At 39.8% G+C, this 13,458-nt stretch overlaps 1 protein-coding gene and 1 non-coding gene across 2 annotated transcripts in view; both read left to right on the top strand.

Moving 5' to 3' along the window:
- The first annotated feature begins 2,665 nt into the window (after positions 1 to 2,665).
- PROSER2 (proline and serine rich 2) overlaps positions 2,666 to 13,458 on the top strand; it is a 42,447-nt gene continuing 31,654 nt past the window's right edge. The window contains exon 1 of the mRNA XM_044677762.1: positions 2,666 to 2,803. Coding sequence (XP_044533697.1) covers positions 2,666 to 2,803 — 138 coding nt within the window. The remainder of the gene's footprint in view (positions 2,804 to 13,458) is intronic.
- LOC123250819 lies at positions 8,579 to 8,703 on the top strand. Its single transcript, XR_006506454.1, has one exon. It is a non-coding gene; the product is annotated as a U6atac minor spliceosomal RNA (small nuclear RNA).

The following is a 13,458-nucleotide window of genomic DNA, read 5'->3' as shown; positions in this document are numbered from 1 at the left end:
AAAGTGAAATATAGTATGTTTCAGTCTGTATTCAGATTCCATCAGTCCTTTCTCAGAGGGAAGATGACATTTTTCATCCTAACTCTCTGGGGTTGTCTTACAGCTCTGCATTGCTGAGAATAACTAGGTCATTCATAATTGTTCATCAAGAAATATTGCTGTCACTGTGTACAATGTCCTTCTGGTTCTGCTCGCTTCACTTTGCATCAGTTCATGTCTTTCCAAATTTTTCTGAATGATCCTGCTTGTCATTTCTTCTAGCACAATAGCATTCCTTCACTATTATATTCCACAACTTGCTCAGCCATTGCCCAATTTATAGCCATTGCCTCATTTTCTAATTCTTTGCTACCACAAAAAGAGCTGTAATAAATATTTTTGTATAAGTAGGTCCTTCTTCCTCCCCTCCTTTTTTTTTATCTCTTTGTTACACAGACCTAGTAATAGTATTAGTGGATCAAAGAGTATGCATGGTTTTAGAGTCCCTTGACTCTAAAGTTCCAAATTTCATTAGTCTTCTGCATAAGTCTGGGCATATGACTGGAGAGGGGAGAGGATTTTGTGATGCTTCAGTGTTGAATATTGTTGAATAACAGGACAGAAAACCTGCAGTCCCCTTCAGTAAAAACACTAGCTTTGCGAAGGAGGTAGCTAAGAATTCTTCCTGATAAGAACAAAGAAAATGGCATAAATCATCTTTACAAATCTGAGGGGCTGGTGGATTTTTTATACTTAATTAACTTATAATCATAAAGCTGGATTATAACTTGTAGACTTAGCACTTTGAATATTTCTATCTCCTCTGTTTTAAATGGATCAGTTCAGTAGCCTTGGCTTATGGACTCTTTTTCTGCCAGCTTAACTTCAAGGACAACTAGTGCTACTCTGCCTGGGGGATCCTAGGTAGAACCCAACTGCACAGGGAGGTGGGGGTAGGTATGTGTGTGTATGTGATGTAACAGAAAGTAAACACAATTCATCATTCAAGCATTAACTCCTATTCTGTGCAAAGCATTGTGCTGGTATGATTGTGTTATCACTAGGAGAGGCTTTGTGGGGGTTTTTACATTTAGATAAGACATAGCTCCCATTCTCCTGGAGTTTAGTCTATTAAAGAAGTAAGACAAACAAGAACACTATAATACACAGTGGTAGTTGCATTAAAGAGATATAAAACATGGTGGAAAGTCATTACCAACATAGGGGTAGAGGAAGATGGAGGAATAGTACAGGATTCAAGGACAAGAGGACCTCAAATAACAAAAGTATGCTAGATTGGGAATCAGGAGACTCAGTTTCTACTCCAGGCTCTGGTACCAACTTAGTACATAAACGTGTTGTTCAGTTGTTTTTAATTTAGTCACATCTGACACTTAGTGGCCCCATTTAAAGTTTTCTTGGCAAAGATAGTAGAGTGGTTTGCCACTTCCTTCTCCAGTTATTTTTATAGATAAGGAAACTGAGGCAAACAGGGTTAAGGGACTTGCACAGGGTCATACAGTTAGTAAGAGTCTGAAACCACATTTGAACTAAGGTCTTTCTGACTCAAAGCTTGGCACTCTTATCTCCTGCACCACCTAGATGTGAGCTTGGGCTAGATTTAACCTTTCTGGTCCTCTTGGATTCAGCTAGGTATGCTCAAGTTACTTTCCACGTGCAAAAATTTCTGGACTGGGCCATCATGGTTTGGTAGGAAAACAATATAGACTTAAGGTGAAATTAAAAACTCTTAAGAGAATGAGTTGGGGTGGGGAGAACATTTTTTTAAAGAATGAAACTAGTGTGATTTTCCCTTTTATTTTTAGTTAATACAGGTACTTTTAATGATGCTATACTGTAGTTAGTACCTTAGGAAGTTAATACTGTGCTGGAGTTAGTACCATGGAACAGAATGGTGGGACAAATAAATATGATGTCAGGATTGTCTCTAAACAATTCTGATTAATGTAGTAGCTTTCAAGCCAAGAATAATAATTAAATTAAGCAATTAATTTAAACTTTCTATTTAAGATCTAATTATTTAGATCAGGGATGTCCATGAACTTGTTATTTTGATATTTTGATAACTATATTTCAGCCTATTTTGATTTTGATTTGCGATCCGCTGATTTTTTCTTATTTTATGCATTTAAAAGCATTGTTCTGAAAAGGGGGTCCATAGCCTTCATCATACTGTCAAAAGGGTCAGTGATGCAAAAACAAACAAACAAAAAAACCAAGGATGAACTCCTGATTTAGAGCCTCTTAATTGAGGGAATAATGAAAGAGAAGAAAATGCAGAACTGTTGAGGGCAAAAGAGACTGTCCCAATTTGGTCCTGTTGAATTTCCAGCACTAAAAGAGTCCTCATTATACCTACTTAAATGGCCCCCATGTGTACTTTGGGTTACTAAGTCATCATGCACATTGTTGACAGAATTAGGACTCAAGTTTCTCATTTACTTGTTTTGATCTAATGGTCAACTTATTCAAGTACACTTCCTGAATCAGTTGATCTCATGCTGGCATTTTCATTTGTGGGTTGAAAGTCAATTTAAGATCTAGGTCATGCTTACATTGCATTTAATTTTTTCTTTTTTTCCAGAAATGACCCTCCACTCCAGGATTCAGTGCTGGCCTCATTCCTCATTGTTTGACGGAGCAGGCTGCTGAGCTTCCTGTGGGGATGCCCAGAAATCATCTGACATCAGACTGTTTAGAGATGGATGCTGACATGTCTCCCAGCTACAGGCACAGTGACTTAAGCAGGGATGGGAGTCTGGACAGCAGAAGGAGCAGTTCTCGGTCCAGAAGTTTTACCTTGGTGAGTGATGGCAAGAATTAGTACTTGCATGTGTGTGTGCACACATGTATGCAGTGGGAGTAAATCCTCTCTAAGATTTTTTTTTTAAATCAAATAGCTTTTTTTTGGGGGGGGGGGAGGGTGGGTTAGAAACTATGTGATCTATTTTCTTGTTGAACCTTTCTATCTTTCAGGACCTATCCTTGGGGCAAGGGTGGGGTAAAAGAGGAGATAGGGATGGGTTGCCTCCTACATCTCTGGGCCATTTGATAGGATTAGCATGTGACATGCTGTTGAGTGCAATGCCTTAAATAAAATAGAATAGTTAACTCAAAGCTGCTGTCCATCTCCTCACAGCTACTAGCACCCAGAGATGATGTGACATTATCTTGAAAAAACATAACTTCTATTTTAAAAATTGGGATTTAGAATGTAAATAGGTGATGCAGGATATCTCCAGTATGGACACCTGGGGACAAACACATGAATCCTCTACTCCTCAGTCTGCTACTGGCCCATCTTCTTATAAGTTTTTTCTCACTGTCTTCAAAGGTAGTCTTATAGATATGTTTTGGAATATACTAGTAAATTTCCAAAATTATAAAATCATTCTCTCTAACTGGCTCAGCCCCCTCTCTAGAAGAAACCAGGTAAAACTCCTTTCCCATGGATTAGTTTGCCCTCTCTCAATCTCAAACCACAAATTACAGGCTTAGTCTAAACTCAGCAATGGTCATGTAATTTATTAGAAGTATCCAGTAATACGGTACATACTATGCTGGGGCTCCCAGCCAGAGACACTTCTATGCTCTGGAGAACAGAGGTAAAAAGAGTTACATCTTGGCCTTCACTGTCACCAACTGTCATATTTGCTGGTTTAACCTGGTCTCAGCTCCAGTCTACTCCTGCCACCCACTTGTCTTCTCTCTTCTAGCTCTCTGGTCCAAATGTCAATCTGTTTATGTCCCAGTTTCCCCACTCCCTTCCTTTTCTATCGAGCACAGTAAAACTTAGGTGGGAAAAGCCCTTTTTCAAGGTCACTAGAACACCAAACAAATCTTGTTCTTCTCAAAAATGTATATAAGAGAAGTCAGAAGATTCTCTCTCCCCCTGACAAATCCTCCAAACCCTTTGTGATCCCTGGAATGCCATCCATATTCTCTCTGATCCNACAAATCCTCCAAACCCTTTGTGATCCCTGGAATGCCATCCATATTCTCTCTGATCCTGGATCTCAGCCACCCAGGGTTATACCAACAACACCAAGAGATAATCACTCCTTTATACAAACAAAGCCTATCCTCTTAAACAAAACAAACAAGGACTGGTATTAACCAACTTTTGAAACTTTGCAGAAATAAATTTTCTAGAAATGTGACTTGCCTTCCTACAAATTTCCATAATGCTTTGTGTGTCTCTAATTGTGTTTGCATAGCCAAGACAGAATGTAAATGTCTTCTCTACTCTACAAATCAAAAGATTTTGTGAGAGCAGCAAACATGTACCTGTACAGAAATTAGCACAAAGTAAATATTTTCTAGTTGTTGAACTGAATTTTCTCCAGGGATATGGGTCCTCTCAGAAGGATGTGGTTCTACAACCAGAGATGCAAGGAATCGCATAAAAGAAAATTAGCCTTATAGGGTCACTATATTTCAGACTTCTGAAATCACCCTACCACCGTCTTCCTATTTTTACTCTAGTGGAAGATCCCACTTAGAATACTTTCTAGACCTGGATTTAACCTGTTATGCTGCATAGCAAATATGTGTATGTAGGAAGTCTAGAGTACATACAGAAGCAGCCAGGTGGCACAGTGGACAGAGTTCCAGGAACCAGAGTCAGAAAGATCTGAGTTCAAATTTGTCCTCAGACATAGTTGTTGTGTGACACTGGGCAAGTCACTTGACCCTGTTTGCTTCAGGTTCCTTATATGTAAAATGAGCTGGAGAAGGAAATGGCAAGCCATTCTAGTGTCTCTGCCAAGAAAAATCCCAAATTGATCATGAAGAATTGGAAAAGACTGAAACACCTGAACAGCAAAAAAGTATAGATAGAGACAAAATTTTAGTGTGGCTTTTAGTCCAAAGTCTACATAGAACCTGAAGATTTTGAACTCTATTTCCATTTTCCCTTTTTAGTGCTATTTCACACACACCCCCAAAAGAAAACTATTTGTTGATTGACTAGGAGAGGCTTAAGATGAATTGATAAAAATCAGTCTCTGGAGAAATGAAATCCCTGGAATGCCTAAGAATGAATGATTGGAAATGTATAGGGCCACATGTGCAAAGCTATGGCATGGGTGCTGGGGCAGCACAGAGAGGACTATTCTATTCCTCCTCTCCACCATGTCTGAGGACATTTTTTGCATGCCTCACCCCTCTGTCCAGCCACCCTCTTCCTCTTCCTCCCTCTGCTGTCTGGGGTAATGGGAGGGGCTGGGTGGCTCACAGACAGTTTGAAGTTGCAGTTTGGCCATGTGATCTTGAAAACATTGGCCAATGCTATTCTAGGGTATCACAAAGAATCGTGGAAATAAAAACTAGAGGAAATTGACTTAAGTTCCACCCCCTTCTACTTCTCATCTCGATTTGAAAAACAGATCAGAATGAAAGTATAAAAAACTTAACTTTGTCCTTTTTTTTATCAGCAAGACCCTCATGGTAGTGTGAAAGGCACAGATGTTTTTTCATTTTGGTGAAGATGACTGAGCATGCCTTAAATCATTCATTTATCATAGGGATTTAAATTGCTGAGAAAAGCAGCAGAGTATGGTGGATGGAGAGTTAGTTAGCTTTAGAGCCATTCAAATTGCATTCAGTCCTACTTCTGATACATATACACTGGCTGCGTCACCCAGAGCAAGTCTCCTTGCCTTCCAGTGTTATTGGCCAGTAGGGTCAAACTCAGATAGAAAAAGGAAGTAATTAAATGGTCCCTAAGGATCCCAAAGACCACATATCAACTTAGAAAACCACAAATAGGAACTATTTCTGTTTTATTGTATTATTATTAATTTTGTTACATATTCCCCAATTACATTTTAATATGGTTCAGGCTCCATTTGTAACCCCTCTGATTCTAGGCAGCTCCCTAAGATATAAATTTAAGAGAGCTGTTGATATGCATTGGTAGAAAGAATATCCTCACCCAGAAGTTGCCTATAACAATGAAATCACTGATCTAGTCCTTATCCTTATTCTTAAAGATCTGTAACAAACCAACACAAACTATTCAATTTTCTAAAAATTTTATTAAGTGGAGGTAGTTAGGTGGTTCAGTGGATAGAGCACCAGATTTGGAAACAAGAATCTTGAGTTTAAATCTGGTCTCAGACACTTCCTAGCTGCGTGACCCTGGGCAAGTCACTTACCCCCAATTGCCTAGCTTTTACCACTTCTTTGCCTTGGAAATAATATTTAGTATTGATTCTAAGGCAGAAAATAATGTTTTTAATTTATTATTATTAGGTGCTTGATATGTGCTAAACTCTAGAAGAGATACAGAGTTTAGATGAAAGGATTATTCTCTCCTAAAAACTACTGACATATTCTGCCATCCTGTGGGGGAAAAGTAATAAAGACATCCCTCTGAATTACGTCTGTGGGCAGAGGCATGAGAAATTGCCTACAATATGCCCAATTCCATACTAGTGGATAATGTAAATGTTCTATGTATTCTTGCTCTGAGGAAACTTATAAAATACAATCTCGGAAAAATTCAACCAAAATACAGAGTGAAGTAAAACATCCTGTGGCATTGTCAGTGGTCCAAGTCCTAAATGCCACAGGAGTTCAGAGGAAAGAAAGGAAAAGAGTTGAGGGTCCAGGTGGCAAAAGACCTGGGCTTCTGCTTCTGACCTTGCCATTAACTTGCTGGCTAGTCCTGGAAAAATTTGCTTAATCCCTGAGATGCCCCTTTCTCATTTTCAGTCCAGGTTTATCCTTTAGATAAACTCTGAGCTCCATTCTATCTTATGGGCTGAAATGATATGGGAAGTCTTCTTTGAGCTGTCTTTCTCAGGGATACACAGGCTATGCAGAGACAGATGGGCACAGACAAGACATACTAGGTAGGGGCAACAGCAGGAGCTAGTCGGTAAAAACCAAAGAGCATGTAGCCCAGCCAGAAAAGAACATCCATGTCGGGGAGGAAGTAATAGGAAAGAAAGTTTGAAAGATAAATTGGGGGAGGACTGTAAACGAATTTAGAAGTTTAGACTTTATCCTCTAGACCTTTTGAAAGTTTGGAAATAATCAGAAGCAGTTTTCATGGAAAGAAAAAAAAAAAACCCTTCCTATTTTCTTGGCATACTCTGGCTTAGTGACCCTAAGGTCACTCATTGGTAGAAGCTTTTTTGGCCTTTCCTGTTGAAAAGTAAGTCATTCCTCTATTCCTGGCCCTAGAAAAGAGATGATGAAACATGCTCTTCTCTTTTTAGGATAGAGGTGAGGGATGCTATGGAAACAGAATGTTGTTTATACCATCAGACAGTATTTCTGTGGGTCAGTTTTCCTTAACTATTTCTCTTTATTACAGGGGAAGGTTCAATAGGGAGTATATTAAGGAAATGAATAATAAGAAAGAAGCCAAGTCACCAATAATTTCTTTAATAAAATAAGTTGTTTTGGCTCTATGGAGTGATGGTGGCCCCCCCAGAAATTTCAACTATATTTCTCCTTCTGGTCACTGCTGTACCTGAAGAATCTATACTTACTGAGCATGAATCATGTAACTTTTCTAAAAAATAAAAATTATTAAATGTTAAAAAAAAAAAAGAATCTATACTTACTTGGGGGCAGCTACAGGTAGCTCTGCAGTAGGTTGAGAGCAGATTGAGTGGATTAAGAGCCAGATCTAGAAATGGGAGGTCCTCAGTTCCAATCTGGCATTGGACATTTTCTAGTTTTGTAACCCTGGGCAAGTCACTGAACCCCTTACTGCCTAGCCCTTACTGCTCTTCTGGTAATTCTAAGACAGAAGGTTAGGTAGTTGGTATTTTTTTTAAAGGATTTTGTATTGAATATTAGCAGAATTAGGGAACCATTTGGAATTTATTGAGTAGGGAGGTGACATGTAGGACTTGGGCAGATCACTTTGGCAGCTGAGTAGAAGATGAACTATATTGGAGAGAGACTTGAGAAAAGGATACCAACCAGAAGACTACGGCAGTAATCCAGGTGAGATGTGATAAAGAGCTGCCCTAGGCTGGTGGCTTTATGAGGGGAAAGAAGACAATACACATGAGAGATGTTGTGAAGGCATAAATGAAAAAGTTTGGTACCACTGGATATTTGTGGTGAGGGCTAATGCCATGAATGCTAAGACTCAAGGAGGACATGAGTCATGAGGTAAGGGAACAGAGAGATTGATGGTATCCTGAATAGTAATAAGGAAACTGGGAAGAGGGGAGGGTTTGGGCTCTGTTTTGTAGGTTGAGTTTGAGACATTTATAGAAAACTCATTTAAGATGTACAATAGTCAGTTATAAGAAACTGAGGGTCAGGAGAGAGGTTAGGGCTGGATAAATAGGTCTGAGAATCATCTGCATAAAGATAATTATATTTAAGGCAAGCATTCAAGGTTGTGGTATTTTGGGAGGCTATCTGCTTGTTGCTGCTGTTCTTAAGTTAGTAGGTACTTGCATGTAATTGGATAATCTGATAAAGATACAGAGTTTGACTTTAAAACCTGAAATGACTCCTATCCTATCACAGGACTCAAATGCACTTCAAAAAAGTGTCTTCCTGTGGAAGGATTGAGTTAGGCTAGTTTTTTCTTAAAAGAGATGAGGTATTGTATGAAGGGAGAAATTAGTGTTCCCCTTGATGAGGGTGGAAGAGAACCAAGTGGCCTTTCCAACATATGAGCAGCTGAGATGTTGCCACCTACTCTGTGGCATCTAACCCTGTTTTTAGATAGTGCCAGCTAATGAACTGTGCAACACCAATATGCGTGACTCAGAATGAGGGGAGATGGGAATGAGAGGATGCATGCTAGAACCATAAGAAGAAAGAAACTTCCAGAACTTTGCTTTAATGCATCTAGGACTCAGTTTACTGGAAGGTCAAGAGTTGTAATTACACACTACACAACTGGGAAAAGTGGAACCAAGTGATAATCCTCAGCATCCTGTGCAGGTGCTGCAGGGGGAGGGCTCAACAAGGAAAAGCCGTTTTGAGATGGCCAAGAATTTGACATTAGGTCAGCTAATGATCAAGATGGGATAACTTCCTCCTTCCTCCTCACTGACTACTGACCTCCTTGGCTTCCTTTAAGTCCCAGCTAAAATCTCACCTGGTACAGTAAACCTTTCCCAACTTCTTAATTCCAGTACTTCCCCTCATTTAATTATTTCCTGATTATCCTGTGCATAATTTGCTGTGTACATATTTGCTTGCATGCTGTCTCTCACATTAGATTATAAAGTCTTTGAGGACAAGGACTGCCTTTTGCCCTTTTTTTGGTGTTCCTAGTGCTTAGCACAGTGATTGGCACATAGTAGATACTTAATAAATAATGATCTGTTGGTTGATATTAAATCTCTAGTTTTTTAACTTTAAATGGCTCATTATGAGTCTCATATTTCTGTCTCATGTTTGGTGCGACTACCCCCTCTCCCAATTCCTGTTCCTCTATCTAACTGTGATCTGAGTGGCCTCCTTTGGCCAAAGGGCTCAGTTGCCAGGACGGTGCTGTGGATAGAAAGCTAGCTTTGGTCTTAGCATCTCTTTCTGCTTTTATTCTGCCTAAGATGGTTTTTATTGAACAAACTGATCATTTTTGCCCTGGTTTGTGATGGATATTAGCCGAGTCTTTTGTTTTTTAGCCTCATTAACTTGAAGCCTCCTTTATATACCAAGAAATACTCCTTTGAATAATATCTTTATTAGTCTTAAAGAGGGCAAAAGGCATTGAGACATTCTTCAAAACTTGAATGTCTCAGGGGAAGAAGAACTCAGACTGTTCATGTTTCTTTCCTGGAGTTTAACTGGTAGACCAATATGGGTAATCCAGGCAAGAGAGCTGGGCTTAGCTGAATCATCCTGAGGTGTACTCAGTGCCTCTCCTTGCTGATTATCTTTCTCCTGCCATGGATCAAACCAAAACATGTAACTTTATCACAGAAGTTTTCAAACATTTTAGTCTCGGGACTCTTATACACTCTTAAAAATTATTGAGGACACTCTTCTCCCAAAGAGCTTTTGTTTGTGTAAATATGAAAGTAATTTTGGCCTTGTGGAGCCCCTGAAAAGAACTTGGGGACCCCTGGGAATCCCAGGATCATACTTTGAGAACCACTGTTTTATAACACTCACCTGAAGGAATGGAATGAGGTAGCAGATATTTTTAAATCTAGAAAGGCAGAAACTGAAGCATTAAAGTAAACTGATTTATTTCAAATTTTCAAAGATTGTCACCCAAAAGGTTAATGCAAAAGGCAAGAAGATGGGCCTAGACTTGTTGTCACCTAATAACTTGATAAGCTGCTGAACAGACCCACCTCTGTTATGGATGATCTTGAGACTATCTACAGTGAGGTCTTCATTCTCATCTTCCAGTTAGCAGTAAAATCTGAGAATCATGAGTCTGGAAAGAGCTTTTGCCACATCACTCAGAGCTCTAAACTTGCCATTGTCAGGTGAACATGATAGGGCTTAGACACACCTTGTAAACACATCTTCTCACAATCTGTAAAACCACCTACTCTCCCAGGTTTAGTTTTAACCTCTCTGTAAAGGACTCCCAAAGCAATTTTTCCAGTCATCATTTCTAGACTCCTATGTCCGTTGGCCTTTCTCTGTAAAATGAAGGGATTAGACTCTGGCCTCTAAGGTCCCTTCCATTTCTAAATCTACGGTCCTTTTATCCTACAGTCTTGCATCCCACACTGCCTGCTGGACCTTTCTACCTGGAACCTAAAAGTCAACATGTCCAAAGCTGAAATTATCATCTCCTTAATGTCCCTTTCCTTTGCAACTTCTCTATCTCTGCTATGGGCTCCACCATTCTCCCTGATGTCCAAGTTCAAAATCATTTGACAAGTCCTGCCAATTCTTCCTCTACAGATGAGAAACTGAGGCTCAAGAGAAGCTAATTTTCTTGGCCAGTCAAGGTGTGAGTCCCTGAGTCCATCTGTCATGGGCTATACCAGATTGGGGAGATTGAAAGGGCAGGATGGGGAGCTCCAGCAAAGGCACCGTCTGTCTTTTAGTCTTCCTAATTTTCCTATTTAAACCTATTTTTTTTCTTCTAAACACCAGCATTCTAGATGAATAAATAGCTGTCTCTTATTGGTGTTCCAGATTTTAAAAGTTATCAGTAATTTAAAGGAAACTATTTCTAAGTAGATATTTTTAATGTGCTCTGTGTATTCAAATTTTGAAAGCTTTTTTAAAAATGTGTGTGTGTGTGTGTGTTGTGTGTGTGTGTGTGTGTGTGTGTGTGTGTGTGTGTGTGTGTGTGTGTGTGTGTATTTAAACCTTTGCCTTTTGTCTTGGAGTCAATACTGTATATTGGCTCCAAGGCAGAAGAGTGGTAAGGGCTAGGCAATGGGGGTCAAGTGACTTGTCCAGGGTCACACAGCTGGGAAGTGGCTGAGGCCACATTTGAACCTAGGATCACCCATCTCTACACCTGGCTCTCAATCCACTGAGCTACCCAGCTGCCCCCTGAAACATACTTTTTGTGTATCCCTGGACAAGTCACTGAACTAGACAACTCTCTAACGCAATAATTTCCGAGATGATGCCAACTTTAAATTAAGGAAGTTTCCTCATCTGAGAGTTCCCTGTATCAGTTATAGTATATATATAGGTTCAGTTCTAATCCCAATTCCTAAATTCACGTTACCATCAAACAACTACAAAAGACTACTTAAGGCCACAATGAACTTTTTGTCATGGGATATGGTTGAGAGTAAGCATGTTTTTCGATGACTCATGAAGCCAAGTCAAGTTTCTGGTAAGATTAGAGTTGAGTTTTCCTATTAATATATTATCATAATGGCTTGTAAGTTGCAGGCTTCCTCAGTTTTCCTGGATGGCAGCTTTCCAATTAGCCACACCAGATAGCTCGTTCTTTCTTCATGGGGGAGCAGAGAAATGAGAGGGAGACAGATATTCCAGGGAAGTGTTGACTCTACCTTAACCTTATTTTAGTTTGATGATGCTTTAAAAAAAAATTCCAGAGTCTGAGGTAAGATAGAGCAGGATGGCAGAATGAAGTTCTTGCTGTCCACAATGCATTCCTATTTGTTAGTAGGTAGACAGGGCTTTGTTGAGTTTCAGAATGGCAGTATTCTATCTGGCATTAACTGAGAAGGAGCCATTCTCAGTGACATAGCCTTGCTGCTAAACTAACAGGCACCATGGAAAACAGATCAAGAGAAGATGGGTTTCTTCCCTCCCCCTTAAGCCCACTGAGCCAGCTAACTTCCCCGAAGAAGATGTTTCTGAGATATGTGTGACAGCCCACCCAGCCGACCTGAGAACTCTTCAGTTTTTCATCTCAGGGCTCAGAATGGGCAAAATGCCTTCTAGCTTCATTCCCTAGATTTTACTGCTAATTGAAAGGTGATGCTGTTGATGACATTTTGGACACTCTTGATCTTCCGATAAAGGAGGTGGGACATGGCAAAATTTTTCAGCTCAGTAATTAAATGGCAATAGCCCTTCATCACCTGTCCTCTCTTGACAGAGTTCTCATGCCTTTTCATCTCAATCCATCCCCTCCTCTTCAACTTAGACACATTTGTTTCCTTGCTGTTCCTCTAACAAGACACTCCATCTCCCGACTCCAGGCAGTTTTACTGGCTCTCACCCTTCATCTCTGCCCTTGGCTACCTTCAAATGTCAGCTGAAATCCCACCTTCTTCAGTAAACCTTTCCTAGTCACCCTTCATTCTAGTGCCTTCCCTCTGTTGATGACTTCCTATTTATCCCACATCAAGCTTATTTGTACATAATTGTTTGCCTGTTATCTCCCTCATTAAACTGGAAGCTTCTTAAAAACAGAGACTTTTCCCCCCACTTCTGTTTGTATCTTCTGTGCTTAGCACAGTGCCTGGCACATAATAGGCACTTAATAAATGTTTAATGACTGACTATTGACTGACAGGCCTAGATCCAATTTCTTCTTACCTTTTGCGCATTATTGAGGGTGTTCTCAAAGACCATTTGGTTGAACTTATTTAGTTTATTTGAGGAAATCTTAGGACAACTGATATGGGGCAGCTAGATGGCACAGTGGTTAGAGAGCCAGGCCTGGAGTTGGCATGGATTCAAATTCGACCTCAGATACTTCCTTACCATGTGACCCTGGACAAATCACTTAACCTCATTTGCCTAACCTTTATCCTTCAATCTTAAAATTATTTCTAAGACAGAAAGTAGGGGTTAAAAATTTTTTTAAAGAGAAAATAATGTAATATTTTTAATACCTCAGTTTCTGCCTTTCTAGATGTAAGCAATATATCTGCTACCTTATTCCTTCTTGTGGATGTTGTAAAGGTAAGAAACTATATTTGTGAAGTGCCTTTGGGCACTTATGATAAAAAGGCAGTAATTAGGTTCCGGGTTAAGATGGCGGCAGAGTAAGAAGCAGCTCTTAACCTCTCCTGACCGAAACACACAAAACTCCTCAAGGGGACATAAAAACAAGTCCAGACGAAC

This window comes from Gracilinanus agilis, chromosome 5, assembly GCF_016433145.1.
Source record: "Gracilinanus agilis isolate LMUSP501 chromosome 5, AgileGrace, whole genome shotgun sequence".
Classification (NCBI taxonomy): Eukaryota; Metazoa; Chordata; class Mammalia; order Didelphimorphia; family Didelphidae; genus Gracilinanus; species Gracilinanus agilis.
The sequence above is the reverse complement of the archived record's forward strand: the minus strand, read 5'-3'. Positions and strand labels throughout refer to the sequence as shown.